Source organism: Mustela lutreola, chromosome 2 (assembly GCF_030435805.1).
Source record: "Mustela lutreola isolate mMusLut2 chromosome 2, mMusLut2.pri, whole genome shotgun sequence".
Classification (NCBI taxonomy): domain Eukaryota; kingdom Metazoa; phylum Chordata; class Mammalia; order Carnivora; family Mustelidae; genus Mustela; species Mustela lutreola.
Genome location: NC_081291.1, coordinates 5827546 through 5843431, shown reverse-complemented (window position 1 = coordinate 5843431; position 15886 = coordinate 5827546). Strand labels below are relative to the sequence as shown.

Below are 15886 nucleotides of genomic sequence, written 5' to 3'. Positions count from 1 at the left end.
GGTATTTGGATGATTTTTATCTCGGGAGTGGGAGGATTGAAGTGGAGCTGTCATTGGTAAAAAGCAACAGTCATCACGTTAGTCCGGGACAGGAGGGCGTGTGTTCGTTTTTGTGGTCGCAGAGTGTCCTTGTCTCTGGCCTGGTTCAGACGTGGTCACAGAGCGGCCTTGTGTGATCATTGTTTATATTCTGTGACTGTTGTTTATGCTCAGTGAAGAACATCACGGCCCAGCTGCCAGCTGCTGGGGCTGGCTTTCACTCCCTCTTTTCAAGGATCTCTGTCTCCAGGTAAAGTCTGCCCAGAGTCCTTCCCCACTGTGGCCTAGGTCTCTCCAGAGATCATCACGCTGGTGGGCATCAGACACAGGGAGTTCACCAGTGACAGCAGTGAGTGACCTATCAGCCGGGTAGGAGGAGGAAAACACTCAGGGACAGGGCTCCCAAGCCTTTTCCTTGGGGAGTCTTATAGGGAGTCCCTGGACTGAGCAAAATTGAACAACTTTGTCAATTGTAGGCCTTCTCAGAGCCTTGGCTTCATTTCTGTGTCCCGCCAGTCTGCCAGAGAATAGAAGTTTGGTGCTTTCTGAACAAAGATAGAGTCAGAGACATGGGCACGAGGCAGAGACAGAGACAGAGGAGGGCAGAAACAGAGAGACAGAGACGCAGAGGCAGGAAAAGTGACAGGAACGGAGGTAGAGAGACTGACACAGGGAAAGCCGCAGAAATAGAGGGACAGAGAGACAGAGAGGAACAGAGCTAGGCGCCAGAGGGGAGCAGAGGCGCAGAGAGAGACAGGGGCAGGGAGAGACCACGGCAGGGGCCGAAGCGGGCGGGGGCCCGACGGGGACGAGGGGGACCGAGGCGGGCCGGGCCGAGGCGGGCGGAGGGCAGCGCGGGAGGGCGCGGCGCAGACAAAGGCGCGGCCAGGGCGGCCGGGCCGGGACAAAGGCTGGCCCGGGGGGCGGGGGCAGCGATGGCGACGGCCGCGGCGGGCGCGGGCGAACTACAAGTCCCAGCAGCTCCCGCTGCGGCCCTCGGCCGGCCCCTCTCGCTCCCCGGGAGCGCCTGGCGGGGCCGCTGGGCCGAGGGGGCCGCCGGCGGGGCTGGCGGGCGGGGGGCTTCCTGCGGGCCCCGGGGGCGCGGCGGGCCGGGCAGGGGCGAGGGGCGCCGGGTGAGTGTCCCCGCGAGCGGGCCGGACGGGCGGGGGCCGGGGCCGGGGCCGGGGCGGGCGCGGGGCGCGGCCCGGGGCGACCTCTGTCCGCCTCCCCACCTTCCCGGCCCGCGCGCCGCCCGCCTGGCCCGGGAGAGTGGGGTCGCGGGCGTGTCGGGAGGGGGCCCCCTGCGGCCCGCGGGCCTAGCGCGCCTTTTCCGCTGCCGTGGCCCCGGGGGAGGGCCCAGCCTGAGCTGGGCGCCTGAAATCGGGAGGTATGGGGGGGCACCCCTCAGCTGTGGGCTCGGGAGCTCAGGACGCCCCCTCCCTGGAGGCAATCCAGACCCTCTCCATCCGAAGAACCCTGGAGGACCCCTAAGTATTGTTCTCCCCACCCTCCAGCCTCCTAAGGTCGGGAGTTCAGGAGGCCCTTCCTAAGGAGGGCGATCGGGGTTCCCTCTGATCCCCCAGGGAGCCCCATTATTGTTCCCCTTCCTCTCCAGTTTTGGGGTCCAGAGTTCTGGAAGCCCCTTCCCAGGAGGTGATCCAGAGGTCCACCTGGCTCCCCCCCACACCCCCCAGGAACTCAGTTCTCCTCCCCATTCCAACGAAAAGATGGGAATTTGGAAGGCCCCTTCCTCCGGAGGCAATCTAAAGGTCCCCGTATCCCCCAGACACCCAGGCATTGTTTCCCCGCACCCTCCAAATGTGGCGTCTGGGTTGAGGAGGTGATCGAAGAACACCCTCTCCATTTGCTTAGCCACTTCCAGCTGCGGGGTTGTGGTTTTCCATGTCCCTCTCCCCAGGAGAGCCAGAGCCCCCCCCCCCCATCCCTCCCTCCAGGAACAGATGTGTTTGCTCCCCAGCCCGCAGCCATGGGGTGGGTAGCTCAAGACATCACCTCCCCATCGGGTAGTCCTGAGCTCCCTCTGCTTCCCAGAAGGGCTCCCAGTTATTGTTCCTCTATCCTGCTTCCAATCTCCAGATATGGGGCTGGAATTCAGGATCTTTTCTCCAGGAGGGAACCAAAAAAGTGTCCGGACACCCATCGCCATACCTCAGCCTTGGGATCAGTTAGTTATTCAAGAATCTCCCTTTCCTAGGAGATGACCCGGGATCCCCCCAGTAACCCAAGAGGGGCCCTAAGTCTTATTTTTGCCGCCCCCCAGCCCAGCTAGGGGTTAGAATTCAGGATCTGCTATCCAACTGGTGAAACAGGTATAACACCTGTCCCTACTACCCTGGCTATGGGATCCATGGGTCTCCCTGTGCCCCAGTGGGTCCCGCTTTAACCCCCTCCTCTAGCTTTAGGAACTGGCATTTGGGTACACAAGTGTTTTGACAGTCACTCCCACCCTGAACTGGGAAGCGTGGCATTCGAGCCCCTCTTCCCCAGCAGGCACGCCAGAGGTGCCCCTGCCCTCCCCCACTGATGCAAGGGGAGTACCAGCTGTCGTTCGCCCCCAGCTCATACTCCAGATAAAAGCTTCAGGGCTCAGGATGCGTCCTCTCCATGAGGCAAGCCAAAGGTTGCCCTTACTACTAGGGAACCCCCAAATATGTCACCCCAACTCTGGGACTGGAATTTGAGCCATGGACTTAGCGAGCACAGGAACGCAGGCCCTTGCCCTCTTCCCCAGTCAAGCGGGTAGGAACCCTGGGCTCTCTCTCCTCCACAGGACCCAAGCTTCCCACGGGAGGAGGAGCCCAACATGGAGAGAGGGGCAGAGCCCTGGAGCTGGGCACTGGACACCTCTAGTGCCGGGTCCCATGACTTCCATCCAGGTGTGGTGCTGAGAAATGAAAGTTGCCCCCACCCTTCCCCCGCTCCATGTCCCAGCAGGGTCCCTCTTCTCCCTGCCCTGACTGGAGCGCATCACGGGTCTCCCTGCAATCTGAGACAAGAGAAGGATCTGTGTGTGTATTGAGGAGTGGATCCTGGGCCATGGCCCCTCTCACCTCCCTGCCCAGACTCCAAAAACGATCCCCGGGCCTCCAGAACCTACCTCCACCCACCTCTGTCCTCACCCTGCAGATCCTGCCCCGGAAGCAGCCAGCACTTCCACACCAGGGATGCGGCGCTCAGTCCTGGTCAGGAACCCGGGCCACAGAGGTCCAAGGCCTGCTTATGAAGAGCTTGACTCCGACTCAGAGGACCTGGACCCCAACCCTGAAGAGCTGGATGCAGTCTGCGAAGACCCAGAGCCTGACCCAGAAGACCTCAACACTGTCTCCGAAGATGCGGACCCCAGCTACGAAGATCTGGGGCCCGTCTCTGAGGACCTGGACCCCGACGCCGAAGCTCCGAGCTCCATCTCAGCTGCCCGGGACTCGGATCCCCAAGATCTCCACCCCATGGCTTCAAGTTTCGACCTTGATCCAGATGTCATTGGCCCTGTGCCCCTGGTTCTTGACCCTAACAACGACACCCTCAGCCCCACCGAATCCCCAGACGTGGACCCCCTCGCATCCAGCCTCACTGCCACTCCCGAGGTCCTGGCCCCCAGCCCCGCGGTGCTCCCTGCACCCGCCAGCCCTCCCCGGCCCTTCTCCTGCCCCGACTGCGGGCGAGCCTTCCGCCGTAGCTCGGGGCTGAGCCAGCACCGCCGTACCCACAGCGGCGAGAAGCCCTACCGCTGCCCCGACTGCGGCAAGTCGTTCAGCCACGGCGCCACGCTGGCCCAGCACCGCGGCATCCACACAGGCGCGCGGCCCTACCAGTGCGCCGCCTGCGGCAAGGCCTTCGGCTGGCGCTCGACGCTGCTGAAGCACCGCAGCAGCCACAGTGGCGAGAAGCCGCACCACTGCCCGGTGTGCGGCAAGGCGTTCGGGCATGGCTCGCTGCTGGCGCAGCACCTGCGCACGCACGGCGGGCCGCGGCCGCACAAGTGCCCAGTGTGCGCCAAGGGCTTCGGGCAGGGTTCGGCGCTGCTGAAGCACCTGCGCACGCACACCGGCGAGCGGCCCTACCCGTGCCCGCAGTGCGGCAAGGCCTTCGGCCAGAGCTCGGCACTGCTGCAGCACCAGCGCACGCACACGGCCGAGCGCCCTTACCGCTGTCCCCACTGCGGGAAGGCCTTCGGCCAGAGCTCCAACCTGCAGCACCACCTGCGCATCCACACCGGCGAGCGGCCCTACGCCTGTCCCCACTGCTCCAAGGCCTTCGGCCAGAGCTCCGCGCTGCTGCAGCACCTGCACGTGCACTCCGGGGAGCGCCCTTACCGCTGCCAGCTCTGCGGCAAGGCCTTTGGCCAAGCGTCCAGCCTCACCAAGCACAAGCGGGTGCACGAGGGCGCCGCCGCCGCTGCCGCCGCAGCTGCTGCAGCAGCCGCCGCCGCCGCCGCGGGCCTTGGCCTCAGTCCTGCCTCCATGTTGAGGCCCGGGCAGGTCTCCCTCCTGGGTCCTGATGCTGTCTCTGTTCTTGGCTCCGGCCTGGGCCTCAGCCCTGGCCCCAGCTCCGGCCTGGGCTCTGAACCTAGCTCCGTGCTGGGCTCCCTTCCTGATCCTGGCCCCAAAGCTCTCTCTGGCTCCGAATCTACCCCCACCCCTGATTCTGTCAAATCTTCTGACCCTAAGCCTGTTCCCAATGCCAATCCTGACGTCGTGGCCAGCCCTGAGCAGGGATCTGGTCCCAGCTCTGACCAGGATCCCGCCCCTAGCCCCCAGCCCAACCCTGAATCTCACCCTGAGCCCTGCTCTCCCACCCGCAACACTGTCAGTCCAGCCCTCCCTACTGGCGAGAGTCCCGAGTGGGTGCAGGAGCAAGGGGCTCTGCTGGGGCCGGATGGCTGAAGTGGACGCGGACACTCACGGGGCCCTGGGGAAGTTGTGTGTCATGCAATTTAGTAAAATCCTCCCACTGCCTCCCGGCTCTGTGTTGTGTGGCTTGCCTCTTTCTCTTTTTCCTCCCTAATGCATGGCCCCTTCCTCGGAAGTTGGGAGGGTTTGGCCTATGCCAGCCATAGCTGGAAACCCAATGTCCCTGCTCCCGGCTAATCCTCCAGGCTTCCCAGTTCCCCCACAAGGTCTCACACTGGTCCCTCCCTGCAGTTGCCCCTCTGCTTCCCCAGACCTGGCCACCCTAGTCATGGACAGACTTCATTGCCAGGTGGTTTGAACAGGATCCTTTTCCTTTGGCCTTTCTTTGAGCGGTGGAATTTCTGGCATTTTCACAGTCTAGTGGGCTGATAATGGAGGCTGATATGAGACCCTGAAGGCACCCTACCGATCTGTTCACATGACCGACCCTTATCCTTCACAGCCTAGGTTATGGGCACAGCACTGGACGGAAGAGGTTGCCTGTCTATGTGTTGAATGTAAATCTGCCGATTGGTGGGGTCTCAGCCGGGAACTAGACAAGCATGGCCTTCACAGAACTCACAGATGCCAAATTCAGGAACATTTAAGAAGTAGTTACGGGGTGTAGTTCATTCTTTTTTTTTCTTTTTAAGATTTAAAAAAATTTTTCATATGAGAGAGAGAGAGGCAGAAGCAGGGGAGGGAGAAGCAGGCTTCCTGCAGAGCAGGGAGCCTCATGCAGGACTCTATCCCAGGATCCTGGGATCATGACCTGAGCCCAAGGCACACGCTTAACCAACCGGGTCACCCAGGCACCTCGGTAGAGTTTATTCTAAGAAAAGTATAACAAGACATTTCCCCCCAAACATCAGACAGGTAACGGTGAGGAGGTAGCAAGGTTTCGGGGAGACACATCTCACGCAACAGCATGAATGCTCAGTCACCATGCTCATGGTCCACAAAAGGATTAAGACCTCTGATTTGGGGGAGGGGGGCTGCTTTCCCGAGGAAGGAATCCATAATCCCAATAACCACTACTTTAATCATCAGTACTGTTTGTCCAGCCTTGTGCAGCACTCTTGCATTTCATGCTCTTGAGTTTTCTCATTTAATTCAACAGCTCCAAGAGGCACATAACTATGACCAAGTATCCCCCTTTTGCAAATGAGTAAACAGGCATGTGGAGTTTAAGAACTTCTTTGGAAGATGTAGAAGTGGCAGTTGGCCAGGCTTAGATTTCATCTAAACTGTCTGTTCGCCAGAGTTTGGTTCTTAACCAGTATCCTTCAAAGCAAGAGTGCAAAGGCCCTGGGGCTGTTGAGTGAGAAGCTTGGGGAGATGGGGGCTGGAACAGAGGGACCTGGTAGACTGAGGTCAGAATTCCCTTGTCATCCCAGAACAATGGGAAGACATCAGCAGGTTGTGGCAGAGGACTGATTACTCATGGAAAATGCTTCTGGCTACTGCCTGGAGAGTAAGGGGAGAGAGTCAGGAGTGGGAGCCTCAGCTCAGGGAGGAGGTTGCTGCACTGGTGCAGGCCAGGAATGCTGGGGACTCTGGGCTGAGGCCTATAGGAGTGGGTATAAGTGGTCCTATTTGGGACATACTTAGGAAATGAAATAGGATTTGCTGACGGTTCAGATGAGAGGAGCAATAGCGGAAAGAGAAACCACCGGTTTTCTGGGAGGATGGAGAGGCAGCCATGAGACAGGACATATGGTCATCACCGGACTCTGTGGAGGGTAAGGGGTGAAGCACTGAATATGGAACTCAAGAACCTGGAACAGGGGGACGCCTGGGTGGCTCAGTTGGTTAAGCAGCTGCCTTCGGCTCAGGTCATGATCCCAGCGTCCTAGGATCGAGTCCCACATCGGGCTCCTTGCTCAGCGGGGAGCCTGCTTCTCCCTCTGCCTCTGCCTGCCATTCTGTCTGCCTGTGCTTGTTCTCTCCCTCTCTCTCTCTCTGATAAATAAATAAAATCTTAAAAAAAAATAAAATTAAATTTAAAAAAAAAAATAAAAAGAATCTGGAACAGGGTACTCTCATAGCCAGCCCATCCCCCAGCACATTGAGCGCCCGTCGGCGTTAGGACCTCAAGGCCACCCTTCGCCCGCAAGAAGCCAGTTGAGGCACGCACGCATGCGTACGGCGACAGCAGGGGCTGTCGTGGCGCAGGGGGCGGGATAGGATCCGGTCACGTGCACTGGGGGCGGGGGAGAAAGAGCGCTCTGGTCACGTGATCGCGGCGGGCGTCAGCTGACCCGAGAGGGTTTGAAGCGGCACCGCGAGGGAGCGAGGCCGCAGCAGCAGGGGCGGCGGGCGCTGGGACCCCGGCTGTCCCGCCGCGCCCCGCCCCGGCATGGCAGCCCCCGTGGGCCGGCGGGGCTCAGGTGAGGGCGGGCGCGGCCCCTCGGGACCCCGAACGCGGGCGGGTGGCCAGCTCCGCCGACCTGGGGCGGCGGAGCTCCCGGTTTCCTTTGCCTAAACTCCAGTGTTGCCCTCTCGGTGGAGATTAGGACAGATGGCTCCTAGACCCTGGGCGGCCGGGGGGCGCCCGCTCCTCCGTCCCTGGAGTGGCGGGACTCTTGTGTGCTCCTTCCGGACCCAGGTTCTGCTCAGAGTTCCTAAACTCGGGCAGCAGATCGGCCGCCAGCTTCTCCAGCTCCGGCCCGGGAGGTTCCCGGGGTTTGCGTTCTGAGCGTAGTTCCGATGGCTGGCTCTGCTGAACACGGCGGGCACCAGCTTCTCCAACCCTCACGTGAAACTCCCAGGATTCCTTTCCCCGATTCTTGAGGCCGTGCTCAGCTTCTATAAACTCAGATGGGGGTCTGGGGGGATTTCCTCCTTGAGCCCAGACGCCGAACTTGATCTCGTGGAGTGGGAGCTCGGCTTTCTTGAACTCAGGCGGTGGATACCCAGCCTCCGGTCTCCTCGGCCTCTGCTTCTCATGGGGGAGCCTGGGGGTAGACTCTTCGTGTTGGTCTTCCCTTCTTGAGCTAGCTGGAGATGCCTGAAAGCAGTCCCTGCTGGTAGGATCTGGGATGGGTTAACTGAGATCCCAGCTAGTGAGATGGACCCGCTCTCTGGCTTCCCATCCAACTATCTTGTAAACAAGCACAACAGCATCCAAGCTCCAAAGGGACCGGCCAGGAGCTGGCCCTCCCTGCAGGACAGGTTCTGACAGTGCTCCCATTTGTCCTGGCAGCTGTGTCAGGCAGGCGGCCCGCCAGGTCCTGGAAAGAAGCAGGGTTGCCCGGGTCAGGGTGGTGGGGGTGTGTCAGGGACGCTCCTGGGCTGCTGTGACCAGCTGTGACCCCAGCGGTTAATGAAACATTGGACTTTTCTCTTAGGTTGTTCAGAAGTGAAGAGAATAAGCAGTGCTTAGAATAGACTCTATTTGCTGAAGAATTACTGGGACTTGGGGGGTGAACTGAGGCTTCTGTCTGCTTTATCTCATTACATTCAGGGAACGCCTTTCAGAGTTTCAAGATTTTATTTTATTTTATAGATTTTATTTATTTATTTGACAGAGACACAGCCAGAGAGGGAACCCAAGCAGGGGGAGTGGGAGAGGGAGAAGCAGGCCTCCTGCTGATCAGGGAGCCCGATGTGGGGCTCGATCCTAGGACCCTGGGATCATGACATGAGCCAAAGGCAGATTTTTAATGATTGAGCCACCCAGGCACCCCTTAAGATTTTATCTTTAAGTGATCTCTACACCCACCGTGGGGCTCGAGATAGAGAGTCGCATGCCTTGTCCCACTGAACCAGTCAGGCACCTGCCCCCGGCAGATGTTTTTTGTTCCCACTTTTCTCTCTCTCTCTCTTTCTTTCTTTCTTTCTTCTGACTTTATTTATTTATTTGACAGAGTGAGACGTCACAAGTAGGCAGAGAGGCAGGCAGAGAGCGGGGGAAGCAGGCTCCCCGATGAGGAGAGAGCCCTATTCGGGGCTCAATCCTAGGACTCTGGGATTACGACCGGAGCTGAAGGCAGAGGCTTGACCCACTGAGCCACCCAGGCACCCCTGTTTCCACTTTTCAAATGAGAAGATGGAGGCTTTGAAAGATAACCAGGATCTGCCAACTGGGAAGTGGCAGGTCTGGGATTTGGTTGGAGAGCTGTGAGAGTTCCAGAAGCTGGTGCCCTCCGTGAAGATGCTATATTAGCTGGTGAGCCAGCAGATAGGCAGTGTGGTAATAACACCCATTGGTGTGCAGTGAGTCTTTAGCAGATGTGTTCTGTTACTGTTACTGTTGTCATTCTCCCCTTCTCTGGGCCTGTGGCTTGTGAGAGTGTCAGCTGGCTGGGCCAGGTCATGATGAGTGGAAAAGTCCTTCTTTGGGTGTTTGACTAGAAAACACTGGAATGTGGCTGAGCTCCATGCTCCTGCCTGGAGGCTGGAGTTGGGAAGAGCCAGTGGAAGCAATTCCTTTTCTTCCCACAAATCCACAACCGGAGCAATGATGGAAGTTCGGACATTCTTACCACAAGCCAGCCCCTCTGATAAATGTCTTGTAAGTGTCCAGTGCTCAGCTTCCTGGTGAGAGGTGTTATAGCTCCATTCTGCAGATGAGAAGGCCGAGGCTCAGAGGCAGAGGTCCCTGCCCGAACCAGTGATGAGCAGGGCCAGGAATCAGCTCAGGCCCTCTTGAGCCCCAAATCCGAATTTATAATCTCTGAGCAGGACTGCTTAGGTCTATCCACAAAATATTGCAGATCTCCTGGGTTTTCTGAGATCTCTCCAAGGTCTTTTGCTGGCACGGTGGGACCTCTTTGCCCTATTGGCAGGTGAGCCTGCCTGGGCCCGGTCCCCACCATCATCCCCCATTCCCACAGAGACCGAGCGGCTCCTGAGCCCCAGTCCTGGGTATGGCACCCGCGCCGGGGCTTCCCCCACCCCTCCGGAAGAGGAGGACCTCCGCCGCCGGCTCAAGTACTTCTTCATGAGTCCCTGTGACAAATTTCGGGCCAAAGGCCGCAAGCCCTTCAAGCTCATGCTGCAAGTCGTGAAGATATTGGTGGTCACCGTGCAGGTGAGCCTGGCAAGGGCCCCAGCAGAACACCACCTGCAGCCGGTGCTGCTCCTAAGGGAGAGTCCTGGCGTCCAAGCCTGGCCCTGACCCTGCAGTAATGGGGTGATCAGTCAGGAAGCCCTCTTAAGATCGTGCTGGGGACAGCTCTTTGTAACCTCACAGATCCTCTCTCTGTGAGCCAGCTGAAGCTCAGAGACGTTAAGGGATGTGTCCAAAGTCACACAGCCACCAAGCATGGGGAGCTTGCACTGGAACCCAGACAGTCTGATGCCATGTTGACTCTCAGACCTGACTCAGGGGCTGAGCAGGTAGTTGCTGCCCCCCATCCCAGGCCCTGTGGTGGCCTTTGGAGACCCCATGATGAATCAGACCCAGCTCCTGCCCTAAGGAGCCTCTGGTCCGGTGCTGTGATTCAGGGTATTTTAAGATACTTCTAATTTCCTCTCCTTAAGAGAGCACACTGGTACTCACCCTGTAGGTTTGGGTTCAGCACAGAACCTGGCCCCTGGTCAACATCAGGGAGCATAGGCCTCTGTCGTCATGAGATACCTGAGCACCCGCTCACCTGCTCACGGTGGGCATTCCTCGTGGCCAGCCTTGTCAGTCCCCGCTCCCCCCACCAGCTCATCCTGTTCGGGCTCAGCAACCAGCTGGCAGTGACGTTTCGGGAGGAGAACACCATTGCCTTCCGCCACCTCTTCCTGCTGGGCTACTCGGATGGGGCAGACGACACTTTCGCGGCCTACACGCGGGAGCAGCTCTACCAGGCCATCTTCCACGCTGTGGACCAGGTGCGGGCAACCGGGGACAGGCGGGCGGGCCGCCAGGTGGGGAGTGGGCAGGGCTGACAGACCCGCCCTTTCTCTGCCCACAGTACCTCCTGCTCCCTGATGTGTCGCTTGGCCGGTATGCCTACGTGCGAGGCGGGGGTGGCCCCTGGGCCAACGGCTCGGCCCTGGCCCTCTGCCAGCAGTACTACCACCGAGGCCACGTGGACCCAGCCAACGACACCTTTGACATCGATCCCATGGTTGTCACTGGTGAGTAGGCAGGCCAGGGCACCGCTGCTGGAATTAAAATCCCACTGGAAAATGGAGTTGTCCTGATCATTAATAATTTGATGTTTGCAGCATCTTTGGTGGAATGCTTGGTGTGCAGAAAAGTGCAAGTGTTGTGTTCTAACATCGTTTGTTCACTGAGCATTTGGGGGCCCACTGGGTGTCAGGCCCTAGGGCCTATGCAGGGGTGAGACAAACTGGGCCCGCTCCAGGGGAGACCGTGGGGAACAAAAGACAAACGTTAAGTTCACAGCGGGAAGGGAAGGAGGGAAGGGGCTGCCGGGGACTCTGGGGAGACCTGCCTGTGCCTCTCCCGCCCCCAGTGTCCCTTCCCTGACTCCCTGTCCTCAGACTGCATCCGGGTGGACCCCCCCGAGAGACCCCTTGTGCCCCCCAGTGATGATCTCTCCCTCTCGGACGGCAGCGCCAGTTACAAGAACCTCACGCTCAAATTTCACAAGTACTGCCTGATGGAGGGGGCCTCCAGGGCTGGGCCGAGGGTTGGGGGCCAGGCATCCTTGGCCGCCCCACCACGGGCGGGGACAGAGGAAAACCATGCTGATGCCTCTGTGTGAGCATTTCCTCTTTGAGCTGCAGAGTCAGCCTGGGGCAGCAGCACTGCTGGTGGTGGGGGCGGAGGGCAGGGGTGGCAGGAGCGACCGGCAGAGCCCCCTTCCTCACTGGAGCCTCCCTGCCAGGCTGATCAACGTCACCATCCACTTCCAGCTGAAGACCATCAATCTCCAGAGCCTGATCAACAATGAAATTCCCGACTGCTACACCTTCAGTGTCCTGGTAAGCCCAGTGTCCGGGACAAGGGTGGCAGGCCCGCCAGTGAGAGGGGTTGCCCATAGGACCCCTTGGCCAGGGGCGATTTGGCGGGTAATAAGGGATTTGGGGCCAGATGGACCGTCCATCATGCGGGCCTGGGAGCCCAGGTCCACCAAGGTTTACTCTGGCTTTTCCTGCCCCGCCACACCCCTGCAGATCACTTTTGACAATAAGGCGCACAGTGGGCGTATCCCCATCAGCCTGGAGACACAGGCCCATATCCAGGAGTGTAAGCATCCCAGCGTCTTCAGGCATGGTGAGCCCCCAACCCCCACACCCATGTTAGCAGGGGCCCTGAGCTGCCCGGGGATTCCCCCAAGCCCCAGACCACCACAGACCCAGTTCCTGACTCCCCCAGGTAACCTGTTAGCCCATGGAGTAGCCACAACCAGTCCTACAGACCCCTAGGCCTGGCCTGGCCCCATCCCCAGTCTCCCAAGGCCTCAGGCCATGCCCTGGTCCTACCCAAGTCCTCCCCCGACAGGAGACAACAGCTTCCGGCTCCTGTTCGACGTGGTCGTGATTCTCACCTGTTCCTTCTCCTTCCTGCTGTGCGCCCGCTCGCTGCTCCGTGGCTTTCTGCTGCAGAATGTGAGTGCTGCCTCCAGGGTCACACCCGTGTGTCTGAGCCAGCCTCGCCCAGCTCGGGGGCCCATAAGGGCCGGGGGGGATGGAGAGGGTCCCTCGCTGGGCCCGGCCGGCCCTCACCCCACCTGCCTCCTTGCAGGAGTTTGTTGGGTTCATGTGGCGGCAGCGGGGACGGGTCATCAGCCTCTGGGATCGGCTGGAATTTGTCAACGGCTGGTACATCCTGCTGGTCACCAGCGACGTGCTCACCATCTCGGGCACCATCATGAAGATCGGCATAGAAGCCAAGGTGGGACCTGGTCCCTCATACCGCCCTCTCCACCCCTCCCGCACCTGTCTGGGGCCATAGCCCGCAGGAAGGGCCAAGCCAGGTGGGGGTGACGCTGCTTCTGCCCCTAGAACCTGGCAAGCTACGACGTCTGCAGCATTCTCCTGGGCACCTCCACGCTGCTCGTCTGGGTCGGCGTCATCCGCTATCTGACCTTCTTCCATAAGTACAACGTAAGCTTCGTGTGTGCAGGCTGGACCCTCCAGGCGGTGGCCACGTGCTCCCCAAGTCTCACTGTCCTCCCCTGGGTAGATTCATACACCTGTGGCCGTCACCAGCCTCTAGATGGCCTGTCACGAGCCTCTTGCCCACACTGGCCCACCCAGACGTGCCTGTCCCTACAGCCAAAGCAGAACCATGGGACTCCAGCTGAGTCCAGCGGAGTGGGGGTGGGGAATGGTCAGGCCCTGCCTGCTCCCCCCGCCCGATTCACAAGGTCAGTAGACGTTGTGGCCACACCCACACGGATACCCCCCCCCTCAATCTGCCGACCACAGATTCTCATTGCCACGCTGCGGGTGGCCCTGCCCAGCGTCATGCGTTTCTGCTGCTGTGTGGCTGTCATCTACCTGGGCTATTGCTTCTGTGGCTGGATCGTGCTGGGGCCCTACCATGTGAAGGTACGGGCTGTCCGGGCCGTGGTGCCTGTGACCAACAGTCAACGCGTTCCCGTCTCCCCCTCTCCAAGCCCAGCGCTGAACCCTCTGAGCCCTGGTCTAACACTGAACGGTCCACCTGGACCCCTGGTACCTTACCAGGAGGTCTCCGGCAGTCCTGCCCGTTGTTCCCTCTGACTCCCCCGCCCCATGACCCCACCCCAGCCCCAGCCCCCCGTTGCACCCATGGTCCGTCTGACCCCACAACCCCACTGCCCTGCTGGCAGTTCCGCTCGCTGTCCATGGTGTCGGAGTGCCTGTTCTCGCTCATCAACGGGGACGACATGTTCGTGACGTTCGCCGCGATGCAGGCTCAGCAGGGCCGCAGCAGCCTCGTCTGGCTCTTCTCCCAGCTCTACCTCTACTCCTTCATCAGCCTCTTCATCTACATGGTGCTTAGCCTCTTCATCGCGCTCATCACTGGCGCCTACGACACCATCAAGGTCAGCGCCGTCCCGCGTGCCTCCCCCCACCTGTCTCCATGGGGGGCCAAGCCTCACGGATATACAGCCCTGAACCTTGGGCTCCGGGTCCCTTGGAGTTGGCCCCGGCAGGGTCTCAGGGCGCATGAGGCAGGGCGAGGAGGGAAAGACCCGGGGAGAGAAGGTGGGAGACTGAAAAGCCGGAAGGGGCGAGTGGGGCGTGCTGACCAGAGCTGCCACATTCTCAGTTCTATCAAGGTAGGGCTGTGGCCAGGTCAGGTTCCCTTGTCTTTTACCGATGGGGAAACCAGGGTGTACCGTTTTAGTGATTTGCCTGAGGTCAGTTGCTAAGTGGTAGAGCCAGATGTAACCCAGGACTGTGTGATTCCGGAATCCTGAATCCTATACATGTCCTGTACGGTGGCCTGGGTAGGAGCTCTTTGGGCCCAGGGAGTGGTGGTGGCCTGCACGCTGCAGGCGTTAGAGGAGAGAGGTGTTGGAGTAGAACGTGAGGGTGGCAGGTACACACGATTCTTTAGCAAATGTGTGTTTGAGGGCCCTGGGCTGGGTATCTGGGAAATGCGGTATATACAGACAATGCCAGACCAGTAGGCAAGATGGGTGATCTGTGAACAGAAGTGTGATGACCAATTTGTGAGAGGGATGAAGGTTACAGAGGGATCCCCTGCTTTAGACTGGTATTGGGGTGAGTCCAGGAAAGTCTAGAATGTGCCAATACTGGTCCTAGCCACATGTGACTGTTCAAATAATGACTTGAATTGAAATGAAACAGAATTCCATATTCAGTTTCTCATCACACCATTCACCTGTCAAGTGTGCAAAGGTTTATACAGCTAGTGACTACCAGATCAGATGGCACAGGTAGCAAACTCTCCTGTATCAGAAACTTCTGGATTGAGAGTCCAGGAGAGAGCACGAGGGAGAAGGAACAGCCAAAGGCCCGTAGCCAGAAAGGACTTGGGGATGAGAAGATGGCTTCTCTACAGGTTGGGAGGGGTGAAGGCTCTGCTGAAAGCCAGGGTTCTGCTGGGGAGTCAGACATGCACCCCCCAAGCCTGGATACAGTCATCCCACAGATACACTTCTGTCACTCTGGCCCAAGGAGTCTTGGCTCTTGCTCTAGCACCTAAACGTCACACGTGTGTATCAGCCTTGGATATACAGGCCCAGACTTTGTTCCTGCCGTGTGTGCCCACTCAGTAGATGTTCCCTTCCAGGCCCCCAGCTTGTGTCAGGTACGGCTCTGGGTGCTGAAGCAGCAGCAGAGGGCACCAACTGACCAAGATGCGGGATGTGCACATTTTCGGGGGCCAGGGAATGTCTCTCCGGGAAGCAAACCCGGAGGAATGACAGGTGGAGGGACTTCGGGTGCTTAGGTGTGGTGGGGGTGGGGGAACTTGGTTGGTGGCGAGTCACAGGGAGGAGATCCCGGTGGCTAGCTGGCTGGCGAGGAGGTGGGGGGGGTGCAGAGAGCAGACCTCAAAGGGGCCACCCCGCATTTGTTCCCCAGCACCCCGGAGGGGCTGGCGCGGAGGAGAGCGAGCTCCAGGCCTACATCGCGCAGTGCCAGGACAGCCCCACCTCCGGCAAGTTCCGCCGCGGGAGCGGCTCCGCCTGCAGCCTCCTCTGCTGCTGCGGCAGGTGGGAGCTGGGGATTGGGGATTGGGGTCCGGGGACAGGGAGCCTGCCAGAGGGAACTGGTCCCTTCCGCCCTGGCTGGCAGGCTGACACGGCCTCTCCCCCAGGGACGCCTCGGAGGAGCATTCGCTGCTGGTGAATTGAGTCGGAGCCGCTACTGCTACTGGACACTAGCCCTCCGACTGCGGAGACTCACGCTTATTTATTTGTAGGGTTTGCTTTTAAGGACCGGTTCCCTCCAGCGCCCTGAGGACCTGGGCCAGTCGGGTCGGACGCGGGTGGGGACGGGAGGGGTGGGTGTTAAATAAACGGGAAAATAAATGTGTCTTCGTTTGTAGCGGGAGGGGCGTTCTCCGCGCC

The 15886-nt window shown here is 59.7% G+C and overlaps 2 protein-coding genes and 1 non-coding gene across 7 annotated transcripts; 2 read left to right on the top strand and 1 right to left on the bottom strand.

Moving 5' to 3' along the window:
- The first annotated feature begins 959 nt into the window (after positions 1–959).
- Positions 960–5020, top strand: ZNF358 (zinc finger protein 358). 3 transcript variants are annotated; one of them, XM_059159839.1, is made up of 3 exons: positions 960–1172; positions 2831–2936; positions 3187–5020. In XM_059159839.1, the coding sequence occupies exons 1-3, from the start codon at positions 975–977 to the stop codon at positions 4941–4943; spliced, it is 2061 nt and encodes a 686-aa protein (XP_059015822.1). In that variant the 5' UTR covers positions 960–974; the 3' UTR covers positions 4944–5020. The 3 variants fall into 3 exon arrangements, with proteins under 3 accessions (XP_059015822.1, XP_059015824.1, XP_059015823.1); XM_059159840.1 differs by lacking the exon at positions 960–1172 and adding an exon at positions 2004–2369; XM_059159841.1 differs by lacking the exon at positions 2831–2936 and having other exon boundaries at positions 1080–1172.
- Positions 5021–5815: 795 nt separating this feature from the next.
- On the bottom strand, positions 5816–5917 carry LOC131826280 (small nucleolar RNA U13). The gene has a single exon (XR_009351529.1). It is a non-coding gene; the product is annotated as a small nucleolar RNA U13 (small nucleolar RNA).
- Positions 5918–7182: 1265 nt separating this feature from the next.
- Positions 7183–15827, top strand: MCOLN1 (mucolipin TRP cation channel 1). 3 transcript variants are annotated; one of them, XM_059159838.1, is made up of 14 exons: positions 7183–7339; positions 9788–9984; positions 10608–10775; positions 10859–11024; positions 11394–11502; positions 11741–11837; positions 12030–12129; positions 12358–12464; positions 12601–12750; positions 12861–12962; positions 13287–13409; positions 13673–13888; positions 15399–15529; positions 15634–15827. In XM_059159838.1, the coding sequence occupies exons 1-14, from the start codon at positions 7309–7311 to the stop codon at positions 15668–15670; spliced, it is 1734 nt and encodes a 577-aa protein (XP_059015821.1). In that variant the 5' UTR covers positions 7183–7308; the 3' UTR covers positions 15671–15827. The 3 variants fall into 3 exon arrangements, with proteins under 3 accessions (XP_059015821.1, XP_059015819.1, XP_059015820.1); XM_059159836.1 differs by having other exon boundaries at positions 11394–11613; XM_059159837.1 differs by lacking the exons at positions 15399–15529; positions 15634–15827 and adding an exon at positions 15039–15356 and having other exon boundaries at positions 11394–11613.
- Positions 15828–15886: the final 59 nt, after the last annotated feature.